This window comes from Saccopteryx bilineata, chromosome 2, assembly GCF_036850765.1.
Source record: "Saccopteryx bilineata isolate mSacBil1 chromosome 2, mSacBil1_pri_phased_curated, whole genome shotgun sequence".
Taxonomy (NCBI): domain Eukaryota; kingdom Metazoa; phylum Chordata; class Mammalia; order Chiroptera; family Emballonuridae; genus Saccopteryx; species Saccopteryx bilineata.
Window position 1 is genome coordinate 136,115,807 of NC_089491.1, and position 26,438 is coordinate 136,142,244.

General features: G+C 50.1%; 1 protein-coding gene and 1 long non-coding RNA gene across 2 annotated transcripts; one reads left to right on the forward strand and one right to left on the reverse strand.

Annotated features, from left to right (window-relative positions):
• Window positions 1–8,655: 8,655 nt before the first annotated feature.
• Window positions 8,656–24,748, forward strand: ENDOU (endonuclease, poly(U) specific). The gene is made up of 9 exons (XM_066254822.1): window positions 8,656–8,787; window positions 15,920–15,991; window positions 16,478–16,612; window positions 17,051–17,222; window positions 17,601–17,800; window positions 21,082–21,195; window positions 21,867–21,973; window positions 22,704–22,846; window positions 23,530–24,748. The coding sequence occupies exons 1-9, from the start codon at window positions 8,733–8,735 to the stop codon at window positions 23,648–23,650; spliced, it is 1,119 nt and encodes a 372-aa protein (XP_066110919.1). The 5' UTR covers window positions 8,656–8,732; the 3' UTR covers window positions 23,651–24,748.
• Window positions 20,018–22,832, reverse strand: LOC136322980 (uncharacterized). The gene is made up of 3 exons (XR_010728894.1): window positions 22,716–22,832; window positions 21,848–21,915; window positions 20,018–20,190 (listed from the first exon to the last, which is right to left on the reverse strand). It is a non-coding gene; the product is annotated as an uncharacterized lncRNA (long non-coding RNA).
• Window positions 24,749–26,438: the final 1,690 nt, after the last annotated feature.

Here is a 26,438-nt window from a genome sequence, read left to right on the forward strand (position 1 = left end):
CCATGCTAATCAATTTAAATTATTTTCATCCTTTCTAGCCCACTTTCACTTCTGTTATCTGATTGTTACCCTAATGATAGGACAGGCATTTTTACCCTTGTTTATAGTCAAAGAAACTGAGGCACGGAAAGAGTGGCCTGAGCTCACATTACTGTTAATATAGCAGGGTGGATGGGCAAGAGAGCTGGATGTGGCTCAGCCGTGCCCGGGCCGTGGGCCCTGCTCATTCATGACCTTTCCTTGTGCCCCCGGAACTGCAGATGCAATTCCCCGAACCTGCACACTTCACATACCCAGGCATATAAATTCCTCTTCTCCTTCCACCCTCCCTCCTTTCACTTTGGAATACTTACTGTGGGCCTGGTAGAGACTCTGTGAACAAGAAGGCAGTCCTGGCCCCTCGGGGAGCAGACAGCCAGGCAGATGGACGCAGGCCGAGGCCACGGGAGCAGCGGATGCCTAGGGTGCAGGTGCCCCTGCTCACCCTGCAGTGAGGCCCATGGCTGCTCCCCTGCTGAAGTGCAGGCACACAGCCCCGTCATTCCCCACCCCCCAGCCCTGCACACTGGCCTGCAAAGCTCTTGCCTCCCAAAGTTGAGGGTGCTCTCAGCTCCCCAGGGGTACAAACCACGGGAGTGTCCTGAACATCAGAAGTAGGGGCTGGTGGATGGGGCAACATCTCGGACCTGGCAGCTGTTCCTGATCCCTCCCTCCCTTCCATGGTCATACAGGCCAGAGCGAAAATGCATTTTCAGAATGTGTCCTTCTAGCCTTCCTCATGTAGGCACAGAGTCCTTCTGGGCTTCTCACACATCTGCCAGGGCCACGGGCTTGAACTAAGGAAGTGTCCACTCAGGCCTGTCCAGTTGTCCCAGGCACCCCTCTCTGAGGGTCGGGACTCTTCAAACTTGAGCCTCACACTGCTGCTGCCCAGCCTGGCAGGGCACCTGAGGGTAAAGGGGCTTTCTTCTCAGGGGACAAGGACTGCTGTCCCTCCTAGTGATGATGACATCAGATAACTGAGAAGCTGTGCTCTGGGAATGCCTTTGCCCCCATGCCCGGGGCCTTCCTGGGTGAGTGGCCTTGACGGGGCCAGAGGAGGCTGCTGCTGGTGGTAGGTGGTGCACTGAGGTGGAGATGGGCCCAGTGACCCCAGAAGAAGGCAGAAGGCTGGGCTCAGAGTCCAGTCCCTTTTTTTTTTTTTTTTTTTTTTTTTTAGCAGAAAAGTGATATTTTGGTGGCTTATGTGTGTTTAAACCCTGACCAGCATGGCCCCGGGCTGGGGACCTGGACACTTAGGGCCTTGCCTGACTGTCAGGCTCTTGGCCCTCGGGAACTGTTCAGGGGCTGTTTTCTGGCTAGGAAGTGACCTGTGGACAGCCAGCGCTGTGTTCAAGGTGCCGAGTGGCAGAGGGCACAGGCTTTCCTGCCGCTCAGAGGGCTCTAGTTAGCAGTGGTGGGGAGAGAGGGTGACATTTAGCTTAGGCCATGGCAACAGCACATTTAAAGCTTATTCTGCCTTCCAGAAAAGCACCTATAAACCATAGTTTGAGGCAGAACAGGCGTGTGTCAGGGTGGTTCTCCCACAGTGAGCAGAGTGGGGTGGCAGAGCCTTGGACTCAGCAGCCACATGGCCTTGGGCAGGTCCCCTTCTTGCCCTGGGCCTCAGTTTTCTTCTTTATAAACAGATTTGGACTAGAAGGGTTTGGGACGTGTTCCTGCAATTAGTGTCTGTAACTTGGGCAGCGCAAGGCATCTAAAGGGCTGAGCGGGCACAGACCCCTCTTGGTCACGAGGTTGGTGACCCCTCCAAGCATCTTTCCAGCCGTGGCCTCCAGCCAGACTGCCCTCGGGAGGGAGGGCCAGCTGCAAGCACTGTTATTAGACAGGTTCTCAGAGAGTTCCCTGTCCCTAAGTGTCACCTCCTGTCGCTCGCCTGAGCCCTGCCTGTCTGTAGGAGGCCCGGGTTGTGTAGAGCTATACCTTGGGAGGATTCTAATGGTCCCTTTAAGGGGGAGAAAGGGAAAGGAGAGCCTTAAGGCAATGGCACTGGGGGAGTGGTGACATTGGGCGAGGGGCCAGTTCAGTGTATTCCTCGGGGCACATTGCGGTGGCCCTGGGGAGCACAGAGCCCCCGAGGGAGAGAATTAGAGGGAGCCCACTCAGCTCTGCAGGGGCAACAACCTGTACGCCGAGGGAGATTGGCTCTGCTGGCCCGTGGAGGAGGTCAGCCTTCTCCGTTTCTCTTCTCTCTTGGTTCTTGGCTTCTGTGCCAGGTAGCTGTTGGTAACGTCATAAATACAGCGCAAGGTGCAGGAGGCTGAGCTGCGGATTCGTTCCCCACTGACGCTCTTGGCCTCCCTCAGGGCAAGGCTCAACTCCCCAGGCTGCAGGCACCCCGGTAAGTAGGTGGTCACCTTCGACAACCAAACCAGGTGAGTAGACAGTGTAGTTCTGAAAGACTCAACCCCAGGACTCAAAAAAAAAATTAAGTGTACATTTATTTTTGGAATTTAAAGAGAAATCACTTTATGGAGAGGTGTAAGAAGCTGCTGCTTTGTGTCTCTGTTTTAAATGTCACTTTTCCAGAGAGTACTTCCCTAACCATCCTATCTAAATTAGGTTTGCTGTGGCCTTATTTTTTGTTGTTGTTTAATACACACTTACGTGATCTTGTTTTAAGAGCTTTGAAAGTATTAACTCATTCAATCCTCACAAAATCCCTGTAAAGTACTCTTGCTCATTTTAAGTTACGGGAGAAACGAAGGCATAGAGGTCAGGAAAATTGCCTAGGGTTGAGATGAAGAGCTGGTGAGTGGCAGAGCTAGGACGCGGACACAGGCGGTCTGCCTTTAGAACCGGTGGTCTCAGCGTGGTGTTCTGCCCCAATCATAGATTTCAGTGTTCGTTGTCCATCATCTCCCCTCCACCTCAGATGCTGAGCTCCTCGCCCTTGCATCCACTTGGCGTAGCACAGTCCAGTGAATGAACGAGTGGATGAGAAAAGGGGAAATTGCCCACAATCCAACGACCTTAGCACAATAATTATAGTAATTTTGACAGATTGTAGATCTTCAGACCATGGTCAGGAACGGCTCCTGCCAGTCCTGTCATCATCTTTCTGAGGACAGAACAGCTGGCTGTGCCAACGCACCTGGGGCGAGCAGCCAGGGGTGCCTCATGTCAGCGCCTGGCTGTTGGTTGGGCTCCACCAGGCGTTGTCTTGATCCGGCCCTTGCTCATGCCCTTTCTGTCTCTCTGAGCCATCTTGTCACTGTCTGCCTGTCTCATCCTCTTCCCTTTGTTCCCATCTGTGCTTCCAGACCCTCTCCAAAGCCACTGGGGTTTGAGGACACGAGATAGAATTTCATTTTCTGTGTGAAACAAACGTTAGCATAGCTGGCAAAATGTGGAGGCAGGTGATTCCTTTGGGATCCTAAGAAGCTAGATCAAGCTGAGTTATCTGTGATGTTGTGGGTTTGGAACTTCCTGGAATCCCATGTTCTCTCTGATCCCTGTGGTGGCTACCCTTCACACTGGTGGTGCCTAGGGTTGGCGTGAGGGTTTAGGCCCCCCAAAGTTTCCACTAGTTCCAAATAAACATATACTATCCTAAAAATGATGTGTTTTCTACGAACCACGCATGAATTCCTGGACCCCATTACACCCACTACCCTTGAGGTGCCTCACGGGTAGGTAGGTCCCTCCCCCCATGAACAAACAGGAACCTCTAGATCTCATAGAAGGATCCACCTGCTCACTCTGTTTTGTTCATCACCTTCCATTTATAACAAGAGGGGCTAGAAGGCTTAGTTCATTTGTTCATTCATTCATTCATTCATTCACTCATTGTCATGTGCCAAGCACTGTTTTAAAAGCTTTACAAATACATGGTCCCAGGCATATGTTGACATCTAACACAAGTTGATGACAATACAAAGCAGTAGAGGGGACCCATGAGGCAGGTATCAGTCTCAAGGAGGTGAGCTGAAGAAGCACCTGTATAAATGAAAAGTTAGATGGCAGTGCAGGGGCTAACTGACAGCACGTTGGCAGCAACATCCATTAGCAGTGGCTGTGATATGTCGGGGCACACACGGGACAGATAGCAAGAACTGAGTCCATAGGCAGGAGGGGTCCTGTGGGTTGCAGGGAGGAAGTCAGGTTTTGTGGAAGGGTGAATTTGCCCTGGGGCTGGGGGATGAGTAGCAGGAGAACAGTGGGGGGATGGCATTCCAGGCAGAGGACTGGCTCGGGTTTGGCCAGCAGGACTAGAAGCACAGCCTGGGACTCTGTGATTAATGGCTTAGGCGGAGTGTCTGACAGATGTGCCCAGGGTAGGCCATGAGTGTGATGCTGAATGTCAGCGCTGCCAGCAAACTTAAAAAGAAATGCCTGTAAACCCATATGTGGTACACAGTACACACACCAGTGCGGGAGAAAAGCACACATGGAGCCTGGCCAAGACTCACTCAGTGAGAGGACATGACAGACTGATGTGGTTCATAAGTGACCCGCTGTGGGTGACTGTCCCGGGCCTCCATCCTGGGACACCCACGTGCCACAGTGGGATGGAGGCTGGAGGCCCAGCATCTTCAGGTGCCAGGGTCCCCTTGGGAGGTGACTCGAGGCCTGGTGGAGCTGCACCAGCAGCAGAGTCCTCCCAGTCTCAGTCCTGTGCTGAAATGTCTCTGTCTTGGTTTTACAGAAGACAAGGGTGGTGAAATAGGCTGGCCGGGGCATTCTCTCACATAGCCTGACAGACCCTTGACACCTTTGGTAGATCAGAGATGAGCAAGGTCTACATCAGTGGCCAAATGCTGGGGTTTTGCTGTCCTCTGTCCCACCTAAAGCCAATCAGTTTCAAGAATCGTTTTCCAGCCCAGCCTGAACACTGTCAGTCCAGTAACAGCAGAGACCAGGCATACAGTGCGCACCCCATAAACATTTACTGGTGAGTTCCGGCTCCCCACGTCCCTGAGGGCTGACTGACCCGAGAGCCTTGCCCAGGCCGCTTCACCCTCGTCCCCACCCTCTGGGCCTCCACTGAGGCTGCGCAGCAGCCTCCCTGCACTTTCTGATGCGCAGGAGGCATCGCTATTGGTGTTCTCATCATGGGTCTGCCACCTCCGTGCACTTCTCGCCACCCTTGCCCCACCCCCGTGTCCAGGCCCCGCCTCCCGGGACTCTCACCTCGCTGGCTGCCTGCCATAGTGGTTCCTTGGGCAGAGCCTTCAGTCAAGGTGGAAAGTGGCTGTGAGGACCTAAATGAGGGAGAACTCAGAAGGACAAGCAGCAGAGTTTTCCGTCCAGATCAGGCCAGACAAAAAGAGAAACTGGATGCCATGCAGTTTAATGTGTCTCTCTATGCACACAGGGGTAGGCAAAGTAGGCCTACAGTTGTTTGTATGGAAAAAGGCATGCGGGTTAATAAACAGGAACACAAGAATAAACTATATATTTTGCATGCTCACAACTGTAAACCTACTTTTGCCTACCCCTGTATATAAAAAGGTTTGTGCATCTAAGTTTATCTATGAGGCATCTTTGCATGAATGTAGGTAGGGCTGTATACTCAAATATTGGCTGAATGAATTTTTTTTCCTACTCTTCTATCTATTTTCACCCATGTCAGCATGTTTTGGGTTGAAAAATCTTGGGGTTTAGAAATAAGATCTGGGGAGGGGGCATGAGCAGCCCAGAGAGGGTGGGGTCCCCTAGCACACAAGTATCCCAGTGGAGGCAGAGGATTGTTTCGTGTTGCACCATCATATAAGGAGTGAAACTAGGTGACCTCTGAGGTCCCTGTAATTCCAATGACTCTGATTCCAGGCCACTTTTCACAGTAAGGCAGACCTCACGGAACGGTTGCTGCTGCATTTGGAAGGTGTGGTGTTTGGGGGCGATGTGGCTATAGTGCTCACCACAGGCAACTTTGGTCAGAGACCTGACTGCATAGCTTAGTAATAGTGTGCTCCCGGGCACATCTCCCAACTTCTCTGTGGCTCGGTTTTCTCATATGTGAGCTGAGGATGACAAGAACACCCACGCAGACTGTAGTGAGAATGAAAACCTAGGAGGCTCTCCGTGTGCACGCGTGGTAAGGATTCCATCAGTGCTGCTGGTGGTTGTTAAGTCAACATTGTGGTGTTTTTTTTTTTTTTTTTTTTTTTTTTTTTTTTTACAGAGACAGAGAGAGAGTCAGAGAGAGGGATAGACAGGGACAGACAGATAGGAATGGAGAAAGATGAGAAGCATCAATCATTAGTTTTTTGTTGTGACACCTTCGTTGTTCATTGATTGCTTTCTCATATGTGCCTTGACCGTGGGCCTTCAACAGACCAAGTAACCCCTTGCTCGAGCCAGTGACCTTGAGTTCAAGCTGGTGAGCTTTGCTCAAACCAGATGAGCCCGCGCTCAAACTGGTGACCTTGGGGTCTCGAACCTGGGTCCTCCGCATCCCAGTTCGACACTCTATCCATTGCGCCACTGCCTGGTCAGGCGACATTGTGGCTCTTGTTGGAAGATCCAATCTGGCTCTAGGGGGACAGCTTAACTGTCTGCCCAGCCTCCAGCCTTGCTCCCGACCTACAGTTCCCCTGGTGGAGGGCAGCGTGCCCACTCTAGAAGCTCCATCCCACAGTCAGTTCAGTTGGACATCAGGGCAATGCTGGCCAGAACGCACTTCCACTCCAATGTCTTTGGCCTCAGCCAGGATCCACCCAGATGGGCCCTTGGAAGGAACAGACCAATCCCAGATTCTGATGTGTCACTGCTTCCTGGCTCAGCCAGTGACACTCTCCTTTGTTCCCTAAACTAGCCAGCTTCTGAGCCATGTTCACTTGCTGTAGTCTAGGGAGCATGAGAAGTCTGGCGGGCAGCGGCTCAGCGCCCGTGTTCAAGTTGTGCAAACGAAACTCATACAAACAAAGCTGCATCTCTGCTCCTACTCCCTTTGACCAGGCTTCCTTCCTAAGAACAGGCCCAGGCTTACTGTTCAGTTGTGCTTCTGGGGCAAGTCCCTTGCCAGGTGGCTTGCCCAGGCTCTCCTGTCCACTCCTGAGACCATGACGTATTTGATCTCATCTCCATACAGCAAGGGGTTGGGAAGTTCTCCTTAACCCTCTGACAACAGCTTGACCTGGGCCATGGGCAGGGAGCCTCTAAAGATGGTCTGAGAACTTGGCAGGGATTGTCAGACCCAACCCCATCCTTTCACAGAAGAGAAAATTGAAAATGAGAGGGGGAATGTTACATGATTGAATGGCACTGTCTGAGGGGGATGTGCCACCCCCACCGCAAAAGAAAAAAAATCACTGTAGAGTTGTTAAAATTGTTTAGAACTTTTGCCTTTTCAAATGAGAGTTCTCTTTTCTGAGACAGCTGAGGATCCCCATGCAGTGTTCTTCCCAGAAAGGGCCTTTAATACAGCAGGTTTAACCTTTAGGAAGAGGAGGAAGCTTGGCAGCCCCAAGGGCTGCACTCTGTTCTCAGACTTGGGAAGAAAGGAGCCCTGCAGCTCTGCGGGGCCTCATCTCCCCCTGGGAGGGTCTTCGGTGTGTGTGGGGGAGAGTGTGAGGAGGGGATAAAGCAAGGGTTGGGAACCTAGGGCTTGCGAGCCAGATGTGACTCTTTTGATGGCTGCATCTGGCTTGCAGACAAATCTTTAATAAAAAAAATAATAACGTTAAAAATAGAAAACATTCTCATGTATTACAATCCATTCATTTCCTACCATTTATGTTCATGGTTGCAGATGGCTGGAGCCAATCACAGCTGTCCTCCGGGACAGCACCAAATTTTTATTGGATAATGTGTAATGTACACGGGTCGTTATATGACTCTCATGGAATTACATTTTAAAATATGTGGCGTTCATGGCTGTCTCAGCCAAAAAGGTTCCCGACCCCTGGGATAAAGGGAGTGAGGCCCTGGGCCCCCAGAAGAGGAAGGGTGGGTCCCCTGGCTGCCTTTAAGAAGCCTCCTGCCCTTCCCGGCCTCATCAACCTGGAGCCCATGAGATCGCAAAACACGTGAGAGCTGAGACGCTGACTCGGTCAGAGTCATAGGCCCACTTATATAATATTTCTCAGGTGATCTATCTGTATGTGGTTTGATGGCAGTGAGCGCAACCTTTATTCCTGACCCACGCCTCTTATATCTCTCCTTCCACTAACCCCAACGCTTGCCTGAGCGCTCACTGTTCGTCAAACTTGTAACAACCTTCTTTCTATGTTCCTCAAGTTAAGTACCAGTAACTGAAAGATAAAGCCAGCCTATAGCCCGTTCCCTGTAGAAAAATCAGGCCTGTGGCCTGCAGGTATGTGGATGTTGGAAGACGACGTCACCCAAAGATAAGCCCATGGGTGCCCCTAGTTTGGAGAACCCCTTAACTCGGCCCATCTTGCTGTGCCTGCTTGTGTGACCTATTTTCTAGCTACAAATGGCTAGCATTACCTGTTCCAAACATCTGGCATTACCTGCCTGCTTAGTCACCTTCCCCCCGGCTTCAAACAGCTGGAGAACCCCACCCCCTGTCCACCTCTGATCCATCTGGGCTCCCTCCCTCCCTTTTTCCTTTTTGGAAGGCTCTGGAGGTACCAGATCTACAAGTTTGGATGTCTTTAAAAGGATCGGCCTGGGAAATTAGGTTCATTTGAGAGCTGCGACATTCATCTCGACTCCAGTGAAAGTCCCACGGCCAACCCCATTTTGGCCTCCAGCTGGGCACCATGAAGGCCTGTGTCCCCCTGATGGTGGCCCTGCTCTGTGGCCTGACCTGCGCTGGTAAGTTGCTATCTGGTGGATATGGGTCCTGCATAAAGAAGTAGAAATTTGGGAAACTTGGTAGAGGGTGAGTAGTGGGACGGCGGAGGACCAGCGTTGTCCTAAATTCATGGAGCCCCTTAGACTGGTCCTGGTCTGAGGTGCAGGCCATGCCTCTGGAGCAGACTGGGCTCTCCGAGGGAGCTGCAGGGCTGGTGCTCTCCTGTCATGGAAGCTACTCTTCTTAACAGCCTGCAAGACCAGCCCCAAATATCCCTTAGTCCAACCTGACTTTTGATCTCACTAAAGCTTTGTTTTTGGAGTCACTGTGTGGCATAAAGCTGGGGCTGTGGCCTGCTGGGTTTGCGTGGCCTGGCTGCCCTTGGCTGCTCCCTCCACTGCCTGCGGATGGGTGAGGTTGTCTGCGGTGGGACCTCCTCTGGGTAGAGCCTTAGGAGATGGTCATCTCAGGGGAAATGGAAGGAAGAACCCCTGACCAGGAGGTGAGCCATGTGCAGTCTGGGGCTGCACAAGTGGTCGGAGGAATTGTTCCTGCCCCAGTGTTGGAGAAACTGACAGATAGAGAAGAGTGCCGGCCCTCAGGTACTAGCGGTGCAGGGGATGGGTTGGGACCAACGGAGGACCAGGAACATTTGCTCTTTAGTAGTTAAGCAAAACGCTGATGCTAGTGTGTTACTCGTGGTTAATGAGTGAGTAAAAACAAGTGCCAAGGGAAGGGGCTGAGCTGGGGTGTGTGGGGCGAACCCTCGTCTGCCAGAAGGAACAAGAGTCAGGGCTTGATGTCCATCCCACCCAACCTGGTGGTTCCTCTACCAGACTGTTGTTAAGAGCTAAAGAGGCTAGTGTATAAACAGCACTCTACATGGGGTGAGATCTTAATGAATTGAGACTCTGTTATGACTATAAATATTCCTGGGAGAAACTTACTCTTGCAGTCATTTCCAAGTAGGCCGTGGATAAGGAAACCCCGATGGGATTCCTAAGGGAAAGCCTTTGGAGGGGAAGCCATTCCAAGGCTCCCGGCCCTGGTTGGGATCATGTGACTCCGCCCCGGCACTCACTGCGGAGGAGCCGGAGTCGGCTCTGGCTGGGCCCTAGGTGGCCCGGAGCCAGTGGCTGAGCGTGAGGGAGGACGAGAAAACTAGCTTAGTGTGAGGAGTGGCTGCTGGGCCGCTACGTCTCAGTCTCAGGAGAGCAACTGAAGAACAGCAACTGAAGACTTTTGGTTCCTGGGGGGTAGGGGACATCCCTTAGGACAGAGGCAACAGTGATTTCAGATGTGCAGGTGGAGCCCTGGCCCCTGGGCGTGGTGATCTAATTTGCCTGTGGGATGATGGGGAAGTGAGGTTGAGTGGGTGATGCCGCCTACTTTCCTAAGGTGGAGGGGAGAGGTTCTGCTCCTGTCTATCCTGTTTCAACATCTCAGAACTTTGATGCAAGACTGAATCATGTAGAGGAGTCATTGGCTGAAGCGGGAAGCTGGTCCTGGAAATGAATTTTCTTCGCTGCTTAGGTCTCCATGGAAACGGCCTCTAGGCCGCTGGAGAGGCACAGATGTAGGTTGCTCCAACCATCAGAGGGGCTCAGCACGGGCATAGAGGGACTCCCAGGCTCTCCGGGTGGGAAGTATGGGTAGGAAGTGAGCACTCGAACATACTGACATGTTGGAGTGTGCGGAGAAATTTAGTATTTTACTGCAGGGGCACAGGGGGCTGTGGCTAAGCTTTTCATGGGAAATGGAAAGAGAATCTGAGTCTAAGAGAAGAAAGGCCGAAATGAAGAAAGGCAGAGTCAGGGATGGGGCAGATGGGTGAGGGGCAGACGTGGCTGGAGCAATGATTCAAGTGCCTGGCTGGTGAGCCGGGCACACGCAGAACGTTTGTGTAAACAGTTGGCATCAGATGGTGCCCTGGTGTGAGTAGTCAAGGTTACTAGCCATCTGAGTGTCCCCAGAACAGCACAGTGAGGTGGCTATGAGGAAAATTCCCTCCCACCCCTACCCTCCACCATCAAATCCCAGGTCACCTTGAAGCCCACCAAATTTACAGGCGAAGGGAAGGATCCCTGGCCCACAGAGCTGCCTATTCACTGGCTGCGTCTCAACTGGTGCCAGCTGCCGCGACGGAGTGAGTTCCTCCCCAGGACTCTGCTGGTCTGGCCCATTAAAAACATCCCCCTCTTTTGTCTGAATTGTCTCCCTCTGGATTCTGGGTGTACTGCCAGGCTGACCGGGCAGGCAGCTGGCCGAGTCCCCTCCTGGGCTGAACATTTCTCTGTAAGGTCTTTGCAATCAGGTTCTGAGGGAGCATCATTTAAGATTCAAGAGGAGTTCCCTGCTTGGGGCCTGAAGGGACGAGGAGCCTGGACCTGGTCATTTTTTAGGGACAACTCACTGGCTCAGAGGTCTCCTTCCTGGCCACACTGCAGGCCCTGTACACAACGTGAAGTTGCCTCAGGATCTGGGTTAACCTTGACCTGACACCTCTTTGATATGATGAAATGCAAAACTGTAGTGACAATGTCAGCTGCGAAACTGTCAGTGACATAAACGCGCTGACACTCCAGCCCGAGGGATGGCCCACCTGAAACCCAGGAGGACAGTCAGCTAGATGAGTGTGTCGTCAGGGCGGGGAGATGGCTCCAGCCAGTGTTCCTGTCACCTTGAGAACGGGCCTAAAGCATTGCCACTGTTTATTTATCTAACAAGCACTTAGACGGCACTGCTCTGTGTCATGTACTGCAGTAAGTGCTGTACAAACATTGAATCATTTAATTCTCATAAATATTCCATGAGATGGGCTCCATTATTATCACTATGTCACAGATAAGGAAACTGAGGCACAGAAGGTCAAATAACCTGCCCGACATCACGTAGCTAGAAAGCAGCAGAACTAGAATTCCAGCCCCGAGCACTTTGGCAGCAGAGTTCGAGTTCCTGACCTCTGTGCTATGTCACCCTCATTAGCACAGTGTAAACCCTAACCCCAGAATCCAAAAGAGTAACCAAGCCCATAGCCCTAGAATCCACCTCTTCCCCAGACCCAGGCTAAATCGAAACCCTTTATGGAATCACTAATCCCAAATCAACAGCAAAACTGGGCTAATTTCTCCTCTCCTGACCCTAACACATTCTGCAATCCTGAATGTCGTCTTAAATTTACCCTCGTTCTTCACCCAAACATGAATACAAAATTATTACTTTATCAATCAGTTTAACTCAAGCCCAAATCCTAACTGCAATTCTCAATCTAACCCTAACTAACCCCAACCCTGGCCCAAATTAGGTTTCAGTTTCCTTATTCACACAAATTCCGATGCTGACAGTAACGCTGACTCTGATCTTGACATTCTTTGTAACCCACAGCCTGACCCCAACGCCAGAGCTCACTGAATCCAAACCTCAGGAACCTCAAATGGAAAGAAAGACTCTATTATCACCCTTAAAGCCCAGAGTGGAAGGAAGGGCCCCCACAGTCAACTGTCACCCGGCTTGCACCCTCCACTGTCTGCTGTGGTGGGTGTGGTGGGGCTCATTTTTTTTTTTTTTTTTTTTTTGGAGTAGTAGTGGGTTTGTACCATTTCTTTTAAAAATTCTTGTCTTATGCCCCTGTGACCAAAAGCTTGCTTCAGCAAGCTATTTGGCTGGAGCAAGGGATGTGGTCTGTGGTTACATAATAGATCTTATTCCAAAGGCCAATTCTCACCCACACCCACCTCACCCCCCATTCTGAGATAAACTAATCTGAATGCATTCCAAAGATTCAAGAAACAGAAAGATGTGAAAGAGGGTGGGATCGGAATAGGATGCAGAGAAGACCGGATGAAGGGGAAGAAAGAACAGAAGCAGGAGACATAAAGGGACAGGATGAGAGGAAGGGACGGGTCAGAGGGGAGAGGGCAGGTGGATCTCTGGAGCAGCAGTGACTCACCTTCACCTACAGCTCAGGTGAAGAATGGCCTCTGGGCCACGGCCAGCCCACAGACCTCTTTCTTTGGACAGCCTGAACTTTTAAAAATTGGACAATTTCACTTACAAATGAAAGCTTCCTTTGAAGAACTAGAGGTTGTGGCAACACAGAGCCTATATTCCAACATGGCAGCAAACGGCTAGAGCTGAGGGTGGCTGCCTATTTCAGGCAAAGCATTGCTCCCAGGTTTGTCACAGTCCCCACCTCTTCCCACTGTCTCCTGCTCTTCACCCATTGATGTTATGGGTCTCACCCAGGAGACATTTGAGTTTGTGGCCCTGGTCTATAATACGAGCCCTGCAGTGTTCAGTGGGTGGTGGGCGGTGGGCGGGGGGAAGAAGTTTGTGTTATGCCTGAGAGGCTGTGGCTGTTCTTCCCTCTCGCAGGCAGCAGTGACCTTCCTTCCCTGCCAGGTGGGGCCCCAGCCCTTGTCTGGGAACCCTCCAGCATGGGGTACCATGATGAGGAGAACAGGATCCTCATAGAGCTGAGTTTGTGGCCCTTACTGCCCATAGGAAAAATGGAGTCACGTGCTTCTCACTGTAATGAGAAAGTTCACCGTGATGCTGCCTGCGGGTGTGGCCACCAGAGTCCCTGGCACTGGGACTGCAGTGAAGACTACGAGCCCCTGTGTACTGGTGTGGCTCCTGTGGGGGGAAGGGTCTGGAAAGCACAGCAGGCTGAGCCCCGTCCCTGCCACGCTTGTGGAGGGGCCCTGGCTCAGATGGCCAGCAGTCTAGGGCAGGGTCCAGGACTGGTGACAGGGCTCAAGGGTCTGGGATGGGTACTTAGGGACTCAGCAGGGGCCAGGGATTTGGCCATTGCATGTTACAGGTAGTCTAAGATATCTGCAATGTAAATCCCCAACTTAAAATAAAATAGATACCATTTATCTGGAATATCTGTCTGTACTATCAGGGTTAAAAATATTTTGAAAGTAATTTGAAAAAAAATCAAAACGATAAAAATGTTATTTTGTTATATATTTTAATACCAATTGCTACTCAACACTTTACATCACAAAAAGTATAAAAAATGGCAGCAAACTTTTCCAACTTGCATTCCACCAGGAAGAATGTCACTAGTCATACCACTCTTCCTATAGTGAGTAGACCGAGCGGCCGCAACATCTCCAACCTGTCACTCCCAGTCCAGCAATTACATGGGACATGACTGCCCTCAAAAGCCAGTTGTTCTGCTACTTCAACAGCACAGTTTAAATGAGTCATTAAAAGAAATCATTTTTGTTTGTATGCTGTAATCATCTTGTTTGTATGCTGCCAATGTTTCAGACTTCCAGATAAACGATCTTCTGCTTTATGACACAAAACCTTGCTAAGTTCACTGTCAAACCATGTGTCCTGACTCCCAATTTGGAGAACATGGTCCCTGCTGGTAGATCATGGCCAGCAGGGCCACTGCATGTAGTCGTGCAGGTTGTGCACTGTACAAAACCACCTGGTGAGAATGCAAATGGACCCAAACTGAATCTGTATCCTTCTTGCTAAGCATGGGCCTTGGGGCAGACCTGTGCCTGCTGGAAGAGAGGAGTGGCCTTTCCTAACTGGCCCAAATATGGTGTCTACGGACCAAGCCGTGGGCCCGCCGAGCTGCTTTCAGCCAGAAGGGACACGAAACACTTCATACACTAGCTGAAGTTCTGCTGATCAGGCTCAGGGAGGAAGAGCAAAGCCCAGAGCTCACTGTCTGAATCAGAGCCTACCCCTTTCTGCTGCCTCTGGGCCCCATTCAGCAGACACAGGAAGGCCTGTTCACCGTAGACCAGGGGTCCCCAAACTTTTTACACAGGGGACCAGTTCACTGTCCCTCAGACCGTTGGAGGGCCAGACTATAAAAAAAACTATGAACAAATCCCTATGCACACTGCACATATCTTATTTTAAAGTAAAAAAACAAAACGGGAACAAATACAATATTTAAAATAAAGAACAAGTAAATTTAAATCAAGAAACTGACCAGTATTTCAATGGGAACTATGGGCCTGCTTTTGGCTAATGAGATGGTCAATGTGCTCCTTTCATTGACCACCAATGAAAGAGGTGCCCCTTCCGGAAGTGCAGCGGGGGCCGGATAAATGGCCTCAGGGGGCCGCATGTGGCCCGTGGGCCGTAGTTTGGGGACCCCTGCCGTAGACCGTCAGGCTGGCATTTCTAGGGAGAGACAATACTCGGCCACTTAATCTCTAACTCTCAGATTTGCAACTCAAAATACCATAAATGATGGTTGAGACTCTAGATCAGCTCACAAAAGTCTATTATCATAAAATGTAACTGAGTTAAGAACCCTGTGACTTGTTAGCACTTAGAACACAGCCTAAAACAGGGTAAGTGATCAGAAAATTTTTGTTGACTGGGCAAGTAACCTGATCTGTGTTTCTAATCGTAATAACACAATATTATCCAGTGAACTCACTAATAGATTCTGTAATGGTGTTTCTTTGAGGGAAATTATTCGGCTGTGTGATGAGAGGGCTCAGAGTCTCAGGAACCCTCCTCCTCTTTCTCTCTAGCCCCACCTGGCCAGTCTTGGCCCAGAGCAAAGGCTGGGAATGTGCTTTTCTGAACATACGCTCCCCCTAAACACAGCCTTTGTGGCCATTGTCAAGTGATGCAAAGAAAGAAAGGAAGCTAGTTCCTCAGGAAACAGTTTTTTATTCCTGGAGGCCCTGGGAGGGGCTAATCTTTGACTGATGGGCAGTTGGCATAGGTGTGGCATGCTCCCAAGTAAGGGCCTTGTCATTTGAAGGATGTCAAGCCTATCCATGTATCAACTTTCATTAAAGAAAAGTCATAATCAAATCGGAGTTTCAATCCAGAAGGGACCATCTCCTGCCTCCCCCGCCCCTTTTTTGCAGGTGAGCACATGGAATACCAGAAGGGCAAAGTGGTAAGGACCATTGTCACCTGGGGAGACTATTTTGATAACAGTTTTCAATAGATTTTTTGATAGTTTTCAACAATCCCTTCTGTTTTCCTTTTCCATTTTTCTCCTTCAGTTGGTATTTGCTCGCTATACCCTAGCCCCTGTTTTGTATTTTCTTCCCCTGCACATGCTTGTCCCTGAGGCTGGGGGGACTGAGAACCAGAGATAAAGGGGAGGGAGCCCTTGCGGTTGATTGGTGACTTTGTTTCTCTACCCTTCAGCTAAAGAGGACCCCAAAGAGCCGGAGCTATTCTTGGAGCTGGAGGAAGAGATGGAGGAACATCTGGCTAGCAGTGAGTCTGCCTCCCCAAAGGGGACCTTCAGGATAAAGGAGAAGGGACATGAGAGGGTGACAGGGGAGGAGGCAGCCATACCAGTGGCCACAGGCCCCCAAATCCAGCACCTGGAGGTGGTACGAGGGGCTCGCCAGACTCTTGGGGTTTGGGCAGGAAGAAGCCTGAGGCCCTCAGCAGCCTGGGGGACAGGGGGCTTCGGCAGGAAAGAGAGTATGAGGCCTGCAGAGAGGCCGGAGAGGGAAGTGGAAGAGATTTTATTTTTAGAGTGGGAAGAGTATAAAAACAACAGGCCAGAAAGTGGAGTTGGGCATCAGAAAGGACTTCCTGACTGCGAAGGGTGTGCACCAACAAAGCTTGTTTGTTTTCCTTCCCTGGAGATCTTTAATGGAAGAGTCAGGAGAGCAAAGCTCAGTGTGGGGAACTAGCCGTGATGGAGCGACCCCTAGAGGTCAACCCGGCACACAGCTCCCTCTGTTCTCTCAGACCTGTACTCAGCACCCAACTCCTGCCGGGGCCGCTGTCACGAAGCCTTTGACAAGTACCACCCATGCCACTGCAATGCCCGCTGCCCAGAGTTTGGGAACTGCTGCAAGGATTTCGAGAGCCAGTGTGGCCACGGTCAGTCTCCTGCTCCCATTAGTCTGGCCCCAGGGACAGGGGGACTCTCCAGAGCAATAGTTCTCCCAGCGGGGCTCCCGGGCCAGCTGCATCAGCATCACCTGGGAATTTAATCAGAAACGCTTTACCCTGGACCTACTGAATCAGAAAGTCTGGGGCTGAGGCCTTCCCATCTGTTTCAACAAGCCCTCCAGCTGATTCTGATGCATGCCCAAGTTTGAGAACCTTCCTAGAGGACGGGGGCAGTGTGGACTTTCTCTGGCCATGGGCTGATTTTAAGGCTCCTTCAGGCCCGAGGCCCCTGTCCTCTGGCCACTAGGGGGCCTGATTGCAGCCCCTCTCCCTGGCTGCCAGCTTCTGGAAGGTGCCCAGAAGGGGACGCACGCAGACCATTGCCTCCCTCTGGCTCTGAGACACCCCTCCCCTAATTCCTCCCAGAGGGCTTCTCCTACAGCAGTGACGCCATCACCAAGGAGGAGCTGCAGGCCGTCTCTGAGAAGATCTACAAGGTGGACACCAACAAAGCCCAGAGGGAAGACATCATTCTCAACAGCCAAAATTGCATCTCACCCTCCGAGACCAGAGACCAAGTGGACCACTGCCCAGAGCCGTGAGTTTCCTTCATTCCTCTCCTGCAAAGTCTCTCCCCCAAGTTTGCTTCTTCCGATGCATCAACTCTTCTCTCCGCCAGGCAGGCAGGATCAAAGGGAGAGAGAAAAAATAGGTCTCAGAGGCAAACAAAGACATCTTGCGGGACTGTGGGCATTCAGTTTGGGTTTCTGTGATTGGCCAGGCTGAGAACTAACCTTCCAAGAGCTGAAGTGTCAGGAAAGAGCAACCTCATGCAGACCTTCAAGAGTATCTGAAGTCCCCACTCTATTCCTGAACCCAAGCCTCCCAGGCCTGCCCCGGCCCATTTGGCAGTTCCTGGGGGTGGGGGTTCTGTTCCACCTTCAGGCCTCTTACTGGCCCCACTCCACCTCCCCAGGCTCTTCACATACGTCAACGAGAAGCTGTTCTCCAAGCCGACCTATGCAGCCTTCATCAACCTCCTCAACAACTACCAGCGGGTGACGGGCCACGGGGAGCACTTCAACGCCCAGCAGCTGGGCGAGCAGGACACCTTCCTCCGAGAGGTCATGAAGACTGCGGTCATGAAGGAACTCTATGGCTTCCTCCATCACCAGAGTGAGTGGACCCTCCCCAGGCCCCCATGAGGCAGTGCTGAGGACTCGGTCTGTCTGAAAGAGAGCCAGGAACCCCCAGGGCCTCCACAGTGAGGGGCTTAAGAACATGGGTGGGGACTACTTGGAGGCCAGTGTACATTTGGGAGGGCGGCAGGCAGTGAGGACCAGAGAGTAGCCCACAGAGATCATGGACCCAAGCAGGGGCTGGAGAATCCTCTGTCTGGCCGGGAAGTCACCCCATCTTTGATATTCTCTCAGCTGCCTGGTCTATGCCCCCACGCACAGCTTCCATCTCAGGGTTCTCTGGAGACAGTGAGCCACCCCACTCCGTGCAGGGCCCTTGTCAACCCCTCAGCTGATCTCAGAGTCAGCACTGCTTTCCAGGCTCGGGGAGTCCCTGGTTCTGCCCCTTCCTCCTGCTCTAAGTCCAGGAAAGAGGTCAGCCCACCCCACTTTTTGTTGGGGAAACAGCAACAGAAAATCAACAAAGGTTCAGGGGGGACGGTTCTACCGGGAAGTGTTCTGGTTGGAATGGTTTCAGATAGAGACATGTGAATCAGACCAAAAAAGGTTGGGGCTGCGGAACTTCTTGGCATGGGTTGTGTTTGTTCGTGTCCTCCAGATTCCTTTCCTGAGCTCCAGGCAGCTGGGCTCTGCCTCAGGGCAGCTCCGTCCAGGTCTGCCCTTTCTGGCCGTAGGATGGCCTCTGTTCACGGCTACCGCATTCCATCCGAGGGTTGTGAGTTAAGTAACGTGTTCTGTTTTTGGGTAAAGGCAGTGACACACAGCAATCCCAATCAAGAGGATGCAATCTTTCACCGCCCCCTGGTGTTCTCTTTGTAGTAAACACATGAGAGAAGCTTGGCAGTTGAGGCTAACTGAGCCCTTCAACTTTCAAATGAGAGAAATGGAGACCCGTACAGGCTAGGTGACTTGTCTGAGGGCACCAAGGGAGTTGTGAGCAGAGCCAGGCTGAAACCCAGGGTTCCAATACCCAGACCAGGCTGTTCCATTCCTCACCCCGTCCTCACCCCTCTCCCTGTCCAGATCCCACTTGTCCGTCAAGTTCAAGCTCGCAGCCAACTGCACTTCTGAAGCTGCACTTGCCACAGCTCACAGCTGGCTTTCATCATCTCCTCAGAGGTTAGGGTTTAGGGGTGTGGCCCCAAATAGCCTCGGGCCAGAGAGGCTTGATTAGAGTTCTGGCTCTGCCACTTACTAGTAGTGCCACCTTGGGCAAATTAGCCTACCTGTCTGAGCATCACCTGTGAAATGGAGTCTGGGAGGACTTAGGCATCCAGGGGAGAGCCTGGCACCAAGGACATGATCGCCATTCAGATTGTGAAATCATTCTGTTATTTTGTGTATATTTAGTTTTAACTTCCAATTGTGTTTTAAGCCCTTGGAAGAAGGGAGTATGTCTGGTATCACTTTTGTATCGTCTACACACAATTCTGGGTAATAGACAGTTGATATTTGAAGGCTCCTTAATTTTGACCCTCAGCCCCGACCCTTTCCTTGGGTCCCAAATGCCTTCTCGACATGCCCACCTGCCTATCTATGGCATCTCTTCAGAACTTAGTGTAAAGAGGACTCCTGACTTTTGCTTCTTCCTCAGTTTCCCTGTCTCATAAATGCCACCATAATCCATCCAGTTGCTCAGGTCAGAAGCCAAGGAGTTATATTTGACTGTTCTTTTTACCTCACTGTTCACCATTCCTATTTCTACCACCAGTGACGTCTATCACCTCCACCTTCAAAATCTACCCCAATCTGCCCGCTTCTCACCCTTTCTTCATGGTTGCCACCACAGGCTAAGCCACCCCTACTGTAACCTGGACAAAGCATTTGCCTCAAAACTGGTCTCTCTGCTGCTCCTATGCCCCGTTGACCTTTTCATACAGAAAGCCAGAGTGATTTTTTAAAAACAAAAACTCCCAGCACAAAATTCCCCTGCTTAAAACTTAGTGGCTCTCCCACCAGCAAGAAGCTATAGAGTTGTAAAGAGATCAGTCCCTGGAGCTAGACTGTGGGGGCTCAACTGCTGTCTCTGTCTCCACTTAACTGTGCAATCTGGCATGAGTTATATAACCTCCATTTGCCTCAGTTTCCTCATCTCTAAATTGGGGATAATTAGTACCAACCTGATGTGAAGATTTAATGTGAGGATTGAAGGCACTTCAGATAGTGGCAGGCACACAGAACATGCTCAGTGAATCTGAATTTATTTTTTATTATTGGTTTGACTGAGATCCAGCCTCTTGCCATGGCTGACAGGACGCTGCCTGCCGTCTCTCTCCTGCTCATACTGCTGCAGCCGCGCCGACTTTCCTCCAGCTCTTTGAACTTCAAGCTCAAGTCATTGTGGAGCCTTTACACTTGCTGTTCCCTCTATGTGGAAGAATATTTATTTAATTTAGAAAATTTAACTTAACAGGTGACATTGATCAACAAGAGTACATAGATTTTGGGTAAACATCTCCACATCATTTGGACAGTTGATTATGCCCAAAGTCAAATCATCCTCTGTCACCTTATATTTGTCCCTCTTTATAATCTTCTCCCAACCTCCCCCTCTCCCTCACGTTCCCCTCCGCCTGGTAACCACTGCACTCTTATCTATGTCCATGAGTTTCAATGTTGTATCCCACCTTTGTGTGGAATCATACAGTTTTTAGCTTTTTCTGATTTACTTTTTTCACTCAATGTTCTTAAGATCAAGTTCTCGTAAATGGCAGTATGTCATAATTTCTTATAGCTGAGTAGTATTCTGTTGTATATATGTACCACATCTTCTTTACCCAGTCCTCTATGTGGAAGAATCATTGCCCCAGATCTTTGCAAGGCCGGCTCCTTGTCCTTCTGGTCTCGGATTAGTGCTAGTTTTTCAGGGAAGCCTTTCTGATCTTCCTTTCGAGAAGAGCCCCAACCCCCATTCCCACCTTCAGTCATCATGGGATAGTCTTCTTTATTTTCTTAGCACCTATCTGAAACCATATTGTTTAATTATTATTTGTTTTTATTTGTCTCCTCTACTGGATTGTAAACTACAAAGACCAGGATCTAGTCTTTCTGAATCCCTGCTGAATCCTTCACCTTCAGTTCTGGGCCTGGCACAGAGCCGGTGCCCCATAGATCACTATTGAACAAACAATTGAATACATTTGTTGGTTGAACCCATGCATCTCTTGACGTGATGGAGCAGGTGGCCCCTCCCTCCTTCCCAGGGTCTGGTCCTGTCATGCCTTCCCCTCTCCTAAATCACCTACGTTCCTCCCCCAGACCGCTACAGCTCAGAACAAGAGTTCATCAGTGACTTGAAGAACATGTGGTTTGGGCTCTATTCAAGAGGCAATGAAGAGGGAGACTCAAGTGGCTTTGAACATGTCTTCTCAGGTGGGACCACTCTGTCTGGAAAGACAGAGATGGAGATACAGCTTCCCTCCGGAGCAGGGCAGCACTGGGCACTGATGACCCAGCAGCCACACTGGCTAGCAGGGAGGGGCAGTCTACCCCCAGGCCAGGAGGGCGGGGTCTGCACAGCCACTATTGAGGAGCAGTTTCTCTGGAGCATCCAAGGGAGAAAGACCAGATGCTGGGGCTCCCAAGGGGCATACGTAGGAAGGGAAACATCTTTGGGGCCATGGCTGTCAACCTCTGAACAGTCCTCTGCGTCCAGGTCTCGGTCAGCTGTTTCCCAAGAGGACCTTGGTCTTTCTCCCCACTGCACTAACCATAAGTTTCAGTCTGGCTAGTCTGGGTTAAACTCCTTATATTTTATAAGCTCCCAGCAAGTCTGGCTTGCTCTTGGAGAAAAGGCTGAGAGGAGTATCTCAGATTAGTCAGAGTCAGCCAGGAGGTGGAGTCCTCCCAATGGCTTGAATTAAAAGGGGGGCCTTCCTGAGGTGAAAGTAAGGGATGAAAGGGACTCTGAGAAGTCTCGGCAAGGGGCTGAACAGGTAGACAATTTAGGAATCAGAGACTCGAAAAGGGAGACAGCCCTGGCACGGGAGGGGGGGAGGGGGAAAGGGAGGCCCAGATCACCCACCTTGGACTCGTTATTACAGGTGAAGTAAAAAAAGGCAAGGTCACTGGCTTCCATAACTGGATCCGCTTCTACATGCAAGAGAAGGAGGGCCTGGTTGACTATTACAGTTACATCTATGATGGGCCTGTGAGTACTGAGTGCGTACTCCCCGGGGCTGGAAAGCCCAGACTTCCTGCCCTCAATGGAATAGTCAGACTTCTCTCTCACCCTAACCCTCACCGGCAGCCAATGGGGATTGTGAATATGACTTCTCCATCTGCTGGACAGAGGGTTTAACCAGCCAGGACACTGGGATTCCTTTCCAAACAGTGAATGCTCCACAATTGAAGGTGCAGGAGGCAGAGGGCACCATCTCTGGATAGGGGTGGGGACAGGGGAGGATTCTCAGAGGGGAGAACCAGACATGCAGTTACTTCCTGCCTGAACTTTCTTAGCCTGTGGTGTCAATGGAAGTTTCAGTCTGGCTAGTCTGGGTTAAACTCCTTATATTTTATAAAAATAAAACCTTTGCTGCCGGTGCCAGAAAATAATCTGGGATCAATAAACGGCCCTCTTCTTCTCCATGTGTGGCCACAGGAAACGGTTCTGTCTCTGCTCCCCAGGAGACAGTCACATGGATGCTGACTCCGGCCTCCCTGGGAGACATGCACTGGCAGCTCCAGACAGCGTCTCAGTGGGGCTTACCCTCCATAGCAGCAGAGACTGTTTACTCTGTTGACTTAAAGAATCCAGCCTCCCTGGAAAGCTCACACAGACACCTAATAGCCCTCCACAAATCCTCGCTGACTGCCGCCATTTGCAACCCTCGACCAGCCTCCACTGCATGGCATTCATCATACTCTCCTTCTGTCCGCAGTGGGAAACTTACCCCGACGTGTTAGCCATGCAGTTCAACTGGGACGGCTACTATAAGGAAGTGGGCTCGGCTTTCATCGGCAGCAGCCCTGAGTTTGAGTTTGCGCTCTACTCCCTGTGCTTCATTGCCAGGCCAGGAAAAACGTAAGTACTGGGCCAGCCGAGCCTGGGGAGTGGGCTGGGGCTGGGGCCACAGGCTGTCCTCAGCCAGGACCAGCAGGAGACTTGAATTGTACAACTCCGTGGCTCAGAGGGAATGGACCAATCAGAGTTCCAGGTTTCAGTTTTCTCACTTAGGAAATGAGGCTGTTAGACAGGTGGCTGCCAAACTTCCTCTTAGCAGCAGAACCAGTGCCCCTCTTTCCCCCAAGTGAAATCTCATGCAGGACCTTAATGTGTAAAACAGTGGGAAATGTTGTCCCCGGTGCTCCAAGCCTCTCTAATTGCTCCCTGAGGCTGTTTGGGGGAACCTTAGAGCCCTAGAGAGTAGTTGAAATCACTGGGCACCATGTGCTCTCACATGTGAAGACTGTGGGTCCTGCTACTTCTGCAACCCTAAACAAACAGTTAGTTTCTGGGGGTTCAGCTCTAGAGTCTGGGATTTTAGAATGTTGCTCTGGGAAAGATGAAAAACAGTGCTCTTTAAGATAGAAAATAAGGCATAGATTCTGAAAAGGCCCCATGCATGTGGGGAGCTGTGTCAGCTTTCTTAGAGGCCTTTTAAGACAGAGTGGAGTCCTTCTGCATGAATAGGGCTTGTTCCTTCCCATTGGGGGACAGAGGCAGAGTAAAGCAGGGCCCCATGATTTGATGATCTTTCTTCACAGGTGCCAGTTAAGCCTGGGTGGACATCCCTTGGCCATCCAGACCTACACCTGGGACAAGTCCACCTATGGAAATGGCAAGAAGTACATCGCCACAGCCTATGTGGTGTCTTCTACCCAATAGACCTTGGAGTGAGAAAGGGGCATGAGGCAGTGAGAGCTCATACAGGACGGAGGTGCTATCTGCTCTGGGCTGGAGGGGGATGGAGGAGACTGGAAGGGATTCCCAAATCCAGACATATCCACATGGGAAAGAGAGAAAAGATACACATTAGAAATATGCAGGGAAACAGTCAAATCTTTGACTTTCAGCATTTGGACACAGCATCCAGATATAGAAGGTGGGTCCCTCCAAAGCTCTTTGCCCTGATGGGAGCTGGAACTGTGAACAAGTCCTTGACCTCTTCAGGCCTCATGTTTTCTTTTCATGTAAAGGGGTTTGCTTCCTTTCCTCTTTTGGAGGTTGGTGAGGGGGCAAACCTGATGGATTATTACTGTGAAGGTGTTATCAACTGTTCTTAGGAAGAACAGCTGATAGACATTCAAAATTAATATAATGGCTGTTATTGTACACAGCTCTGAAAACTGCAGTTCAGCCCTATACCGGGACCTCAAAAAAAATCAGGCCACAGACGCCAGGCATGGGTATCTGGTCTTTTCTAGGGTCTGGGAGAACTCCAACACTAGACAAAGAGGGTAATGGGTTGACACAGCAAGTGGGCTGGTGGGCAGTGGACTTCTCCAGGCCTGAAGGTTTTTACAGCCAGCTCAGTAACTGCATCAAGAATGTTCCTGCTTGTAGATACTTAGTGCAATTACAGAGCTGTATTTTGATCCCAAATAATTTGTGAAAGAGTTCTCTCATAGCAGGATTTTGCTATGAAAAACAAAGAAGCCTGTAGCTCGGTGTCATTAACAATTATTTTACCTGGCTGGGAAGCTCAGTTGGTTAGAGCATTGTCCTGATTCACTAAGGTTGTGAAGTCAATCCCTGGTCAAGGCACATACAAGAATCAACTAATGAATGTATAAATAAGTGGAACAATAAGTTGATGTTTCTCTCTCTGTCTCTAAAGTCAATCAATCAATAAAATAAAACAATTATTTTAAGGCTTAACCAGCAGTCATAATTTGCATAAACTCTAGAAGGGAAGATCAAGGTGACTGTATTTCAATCTCAATTATGCATTTCTCCCCTAATCCCACTGGGAACATGATGCTATTCCACAGAGCCAGTCTTGAGCTATATAGTTTAGTGGGTTCAAGTCTCCAATTAAAGTCATTTAAGAAAATGAAATGTGTCTCCTCTTTGTAATTGGCCTTCCTCAAGTGTCGGTCTCCTGTCTTTTCCGAGGAGCCAGGCTGGGAGTAAGGCTTCCTTCTGGTTTTAATGTTTCTCCTGAATGGCTTGGAGAATATGGCATCTTGGTGAAGTCCCTGAGGACTCGCCAAGTCTCTCTAGCCAAGAATGGGGAGAGAATTCTTCCTGGTGGACTTGTAAGGTGAAGAGTGGGAGGAGTGTACGTCCAGCTTCTGGTTCTGCATATAGGACCTTGGAAGTCACCACTTCATCCTAAGACCAAATAAAAACTGAACAGACTGAAAATCCAACAGCTCTTTGTGGACCTGTAAAAGACAGGAGGGCATAGACAAACACATGCCCTCAAGATGGAAAGACAGGAGAATATAGGGCTTACTAGAGAAGAGATCCTGGAGCAGTAACCAGTGCTGGGGTTTCCAACACAGGCAGGAGAAAAAAAGCCATTTTGAGATATTCCAGAGCACTTTGTCCTTTAAGCCAGCTGTCAGGGGAAATTAATTAGCTAGAGTCTAACCTGAGGCAGTATTGTAGAGGCAGGGGCAGGAAATAAGTTTAAGCTGCTCTTACAATGTCCCAAGCTGCCCTAGACAGGCCTTTTACATACATTTTCTCACTCAATAGGTATTTTGATCTTCACCATTTTAATTATACTTAAACAACTGAGATTTAGATTAAGCCTCATTTTACCTACTATATTCTCAGTAAATAGCAGAATCAGGACTACAAAATTCAGCCCTTTTCCTCAGGTTATAGGGAGCCTGGATTTCTAGTAGTAGTCATTCATTCATTCTTCTTTCAAAGGATACTTATTAAGGCCTAAGATAGAGGTTACTGGTTGCCTCTCAACATCTACTTGCCTCCTCTTCTTCCTTTATGTATTGAATTCTGAGTTTTTTAGATGAGCACATGACTGCCAAGATGTAACACTCTCAAATGCCCTTGAAGAGAGAAGGCAGCTATTATAGGCAGCTTTTTGTAGGACAATGGGAACCTCCGAATTAGGTGATGATGGCCATCAAGGACGTTGGACTAACTCCTCTCACTTTAATTCTGTACTCACTAAGCAACTGTCTGATCATTTATGTGACTTGAGAGGGAAAGACAATTCACCCAAGGGTCTATGAGGTTTTGCTACAGCAGCCAGCTGGCAATCTCCTCTTACATCTCAATGGACTCTGCCAGAATTAATTTTAAAAAATACACTTGTGTTGTGCAGATAAAATATATTATGCTCACTTTGTTAAAGATGGCGCTGCCCACATGGAAGCCCATCTCCCAGGTGATATTAATGTGTGTTGGGGGCAGGCTGTGGGCAGGTAGGATCCCTGTAGCCTGAGGCTTGGTTTTATGACTAAGCCTTTCCCACCCTTTTTTTTTTTATAAATAAATTTTTATTTTAATGGGGTCACATCAATAAATCAGGGTATATATATTAAAAGAAAACATGTCCTGGTTATCTTGTCATTCAATTCTGTTGCATACCCATCACCCAAAGATTGTCCTTTGTCACCTTCTATCTAGTTTTCTTTGTACCCCTCCCCTCCCCCTCTCCCTTCTTCCCTCCCCCCACCCCCCGTAACCACCATACTCT

What these genes read in the sequence shown, in the direction of transcription:
- ENDOU (XM_066254822.1), top strand. Translation starts at nt 8,733, where the DNA reads ATGAAGGCCTGTGTCCCCCTGATGGTGGCCCTGCTCTGTGGCCTGACC. An exon ending in GGAGGAACATCTGGCTAGCA is followed by an intron (nt 15,992 to 16,477) that starts GTGAGTCTGCCT and finishes CTGTTCTCTCAG; the next exon opens with ACCTGTACTCAGCACCCAAC. An exon ending in CGAGAGCCAGTGTGGCCACG is followed by an intron (nt 16,613 to 17,050) that starts GTCAGTCTCCTG and finishes AATTCCTCCCAG; the next exon opens with AGGGCTTCTCCTACAGCAGT.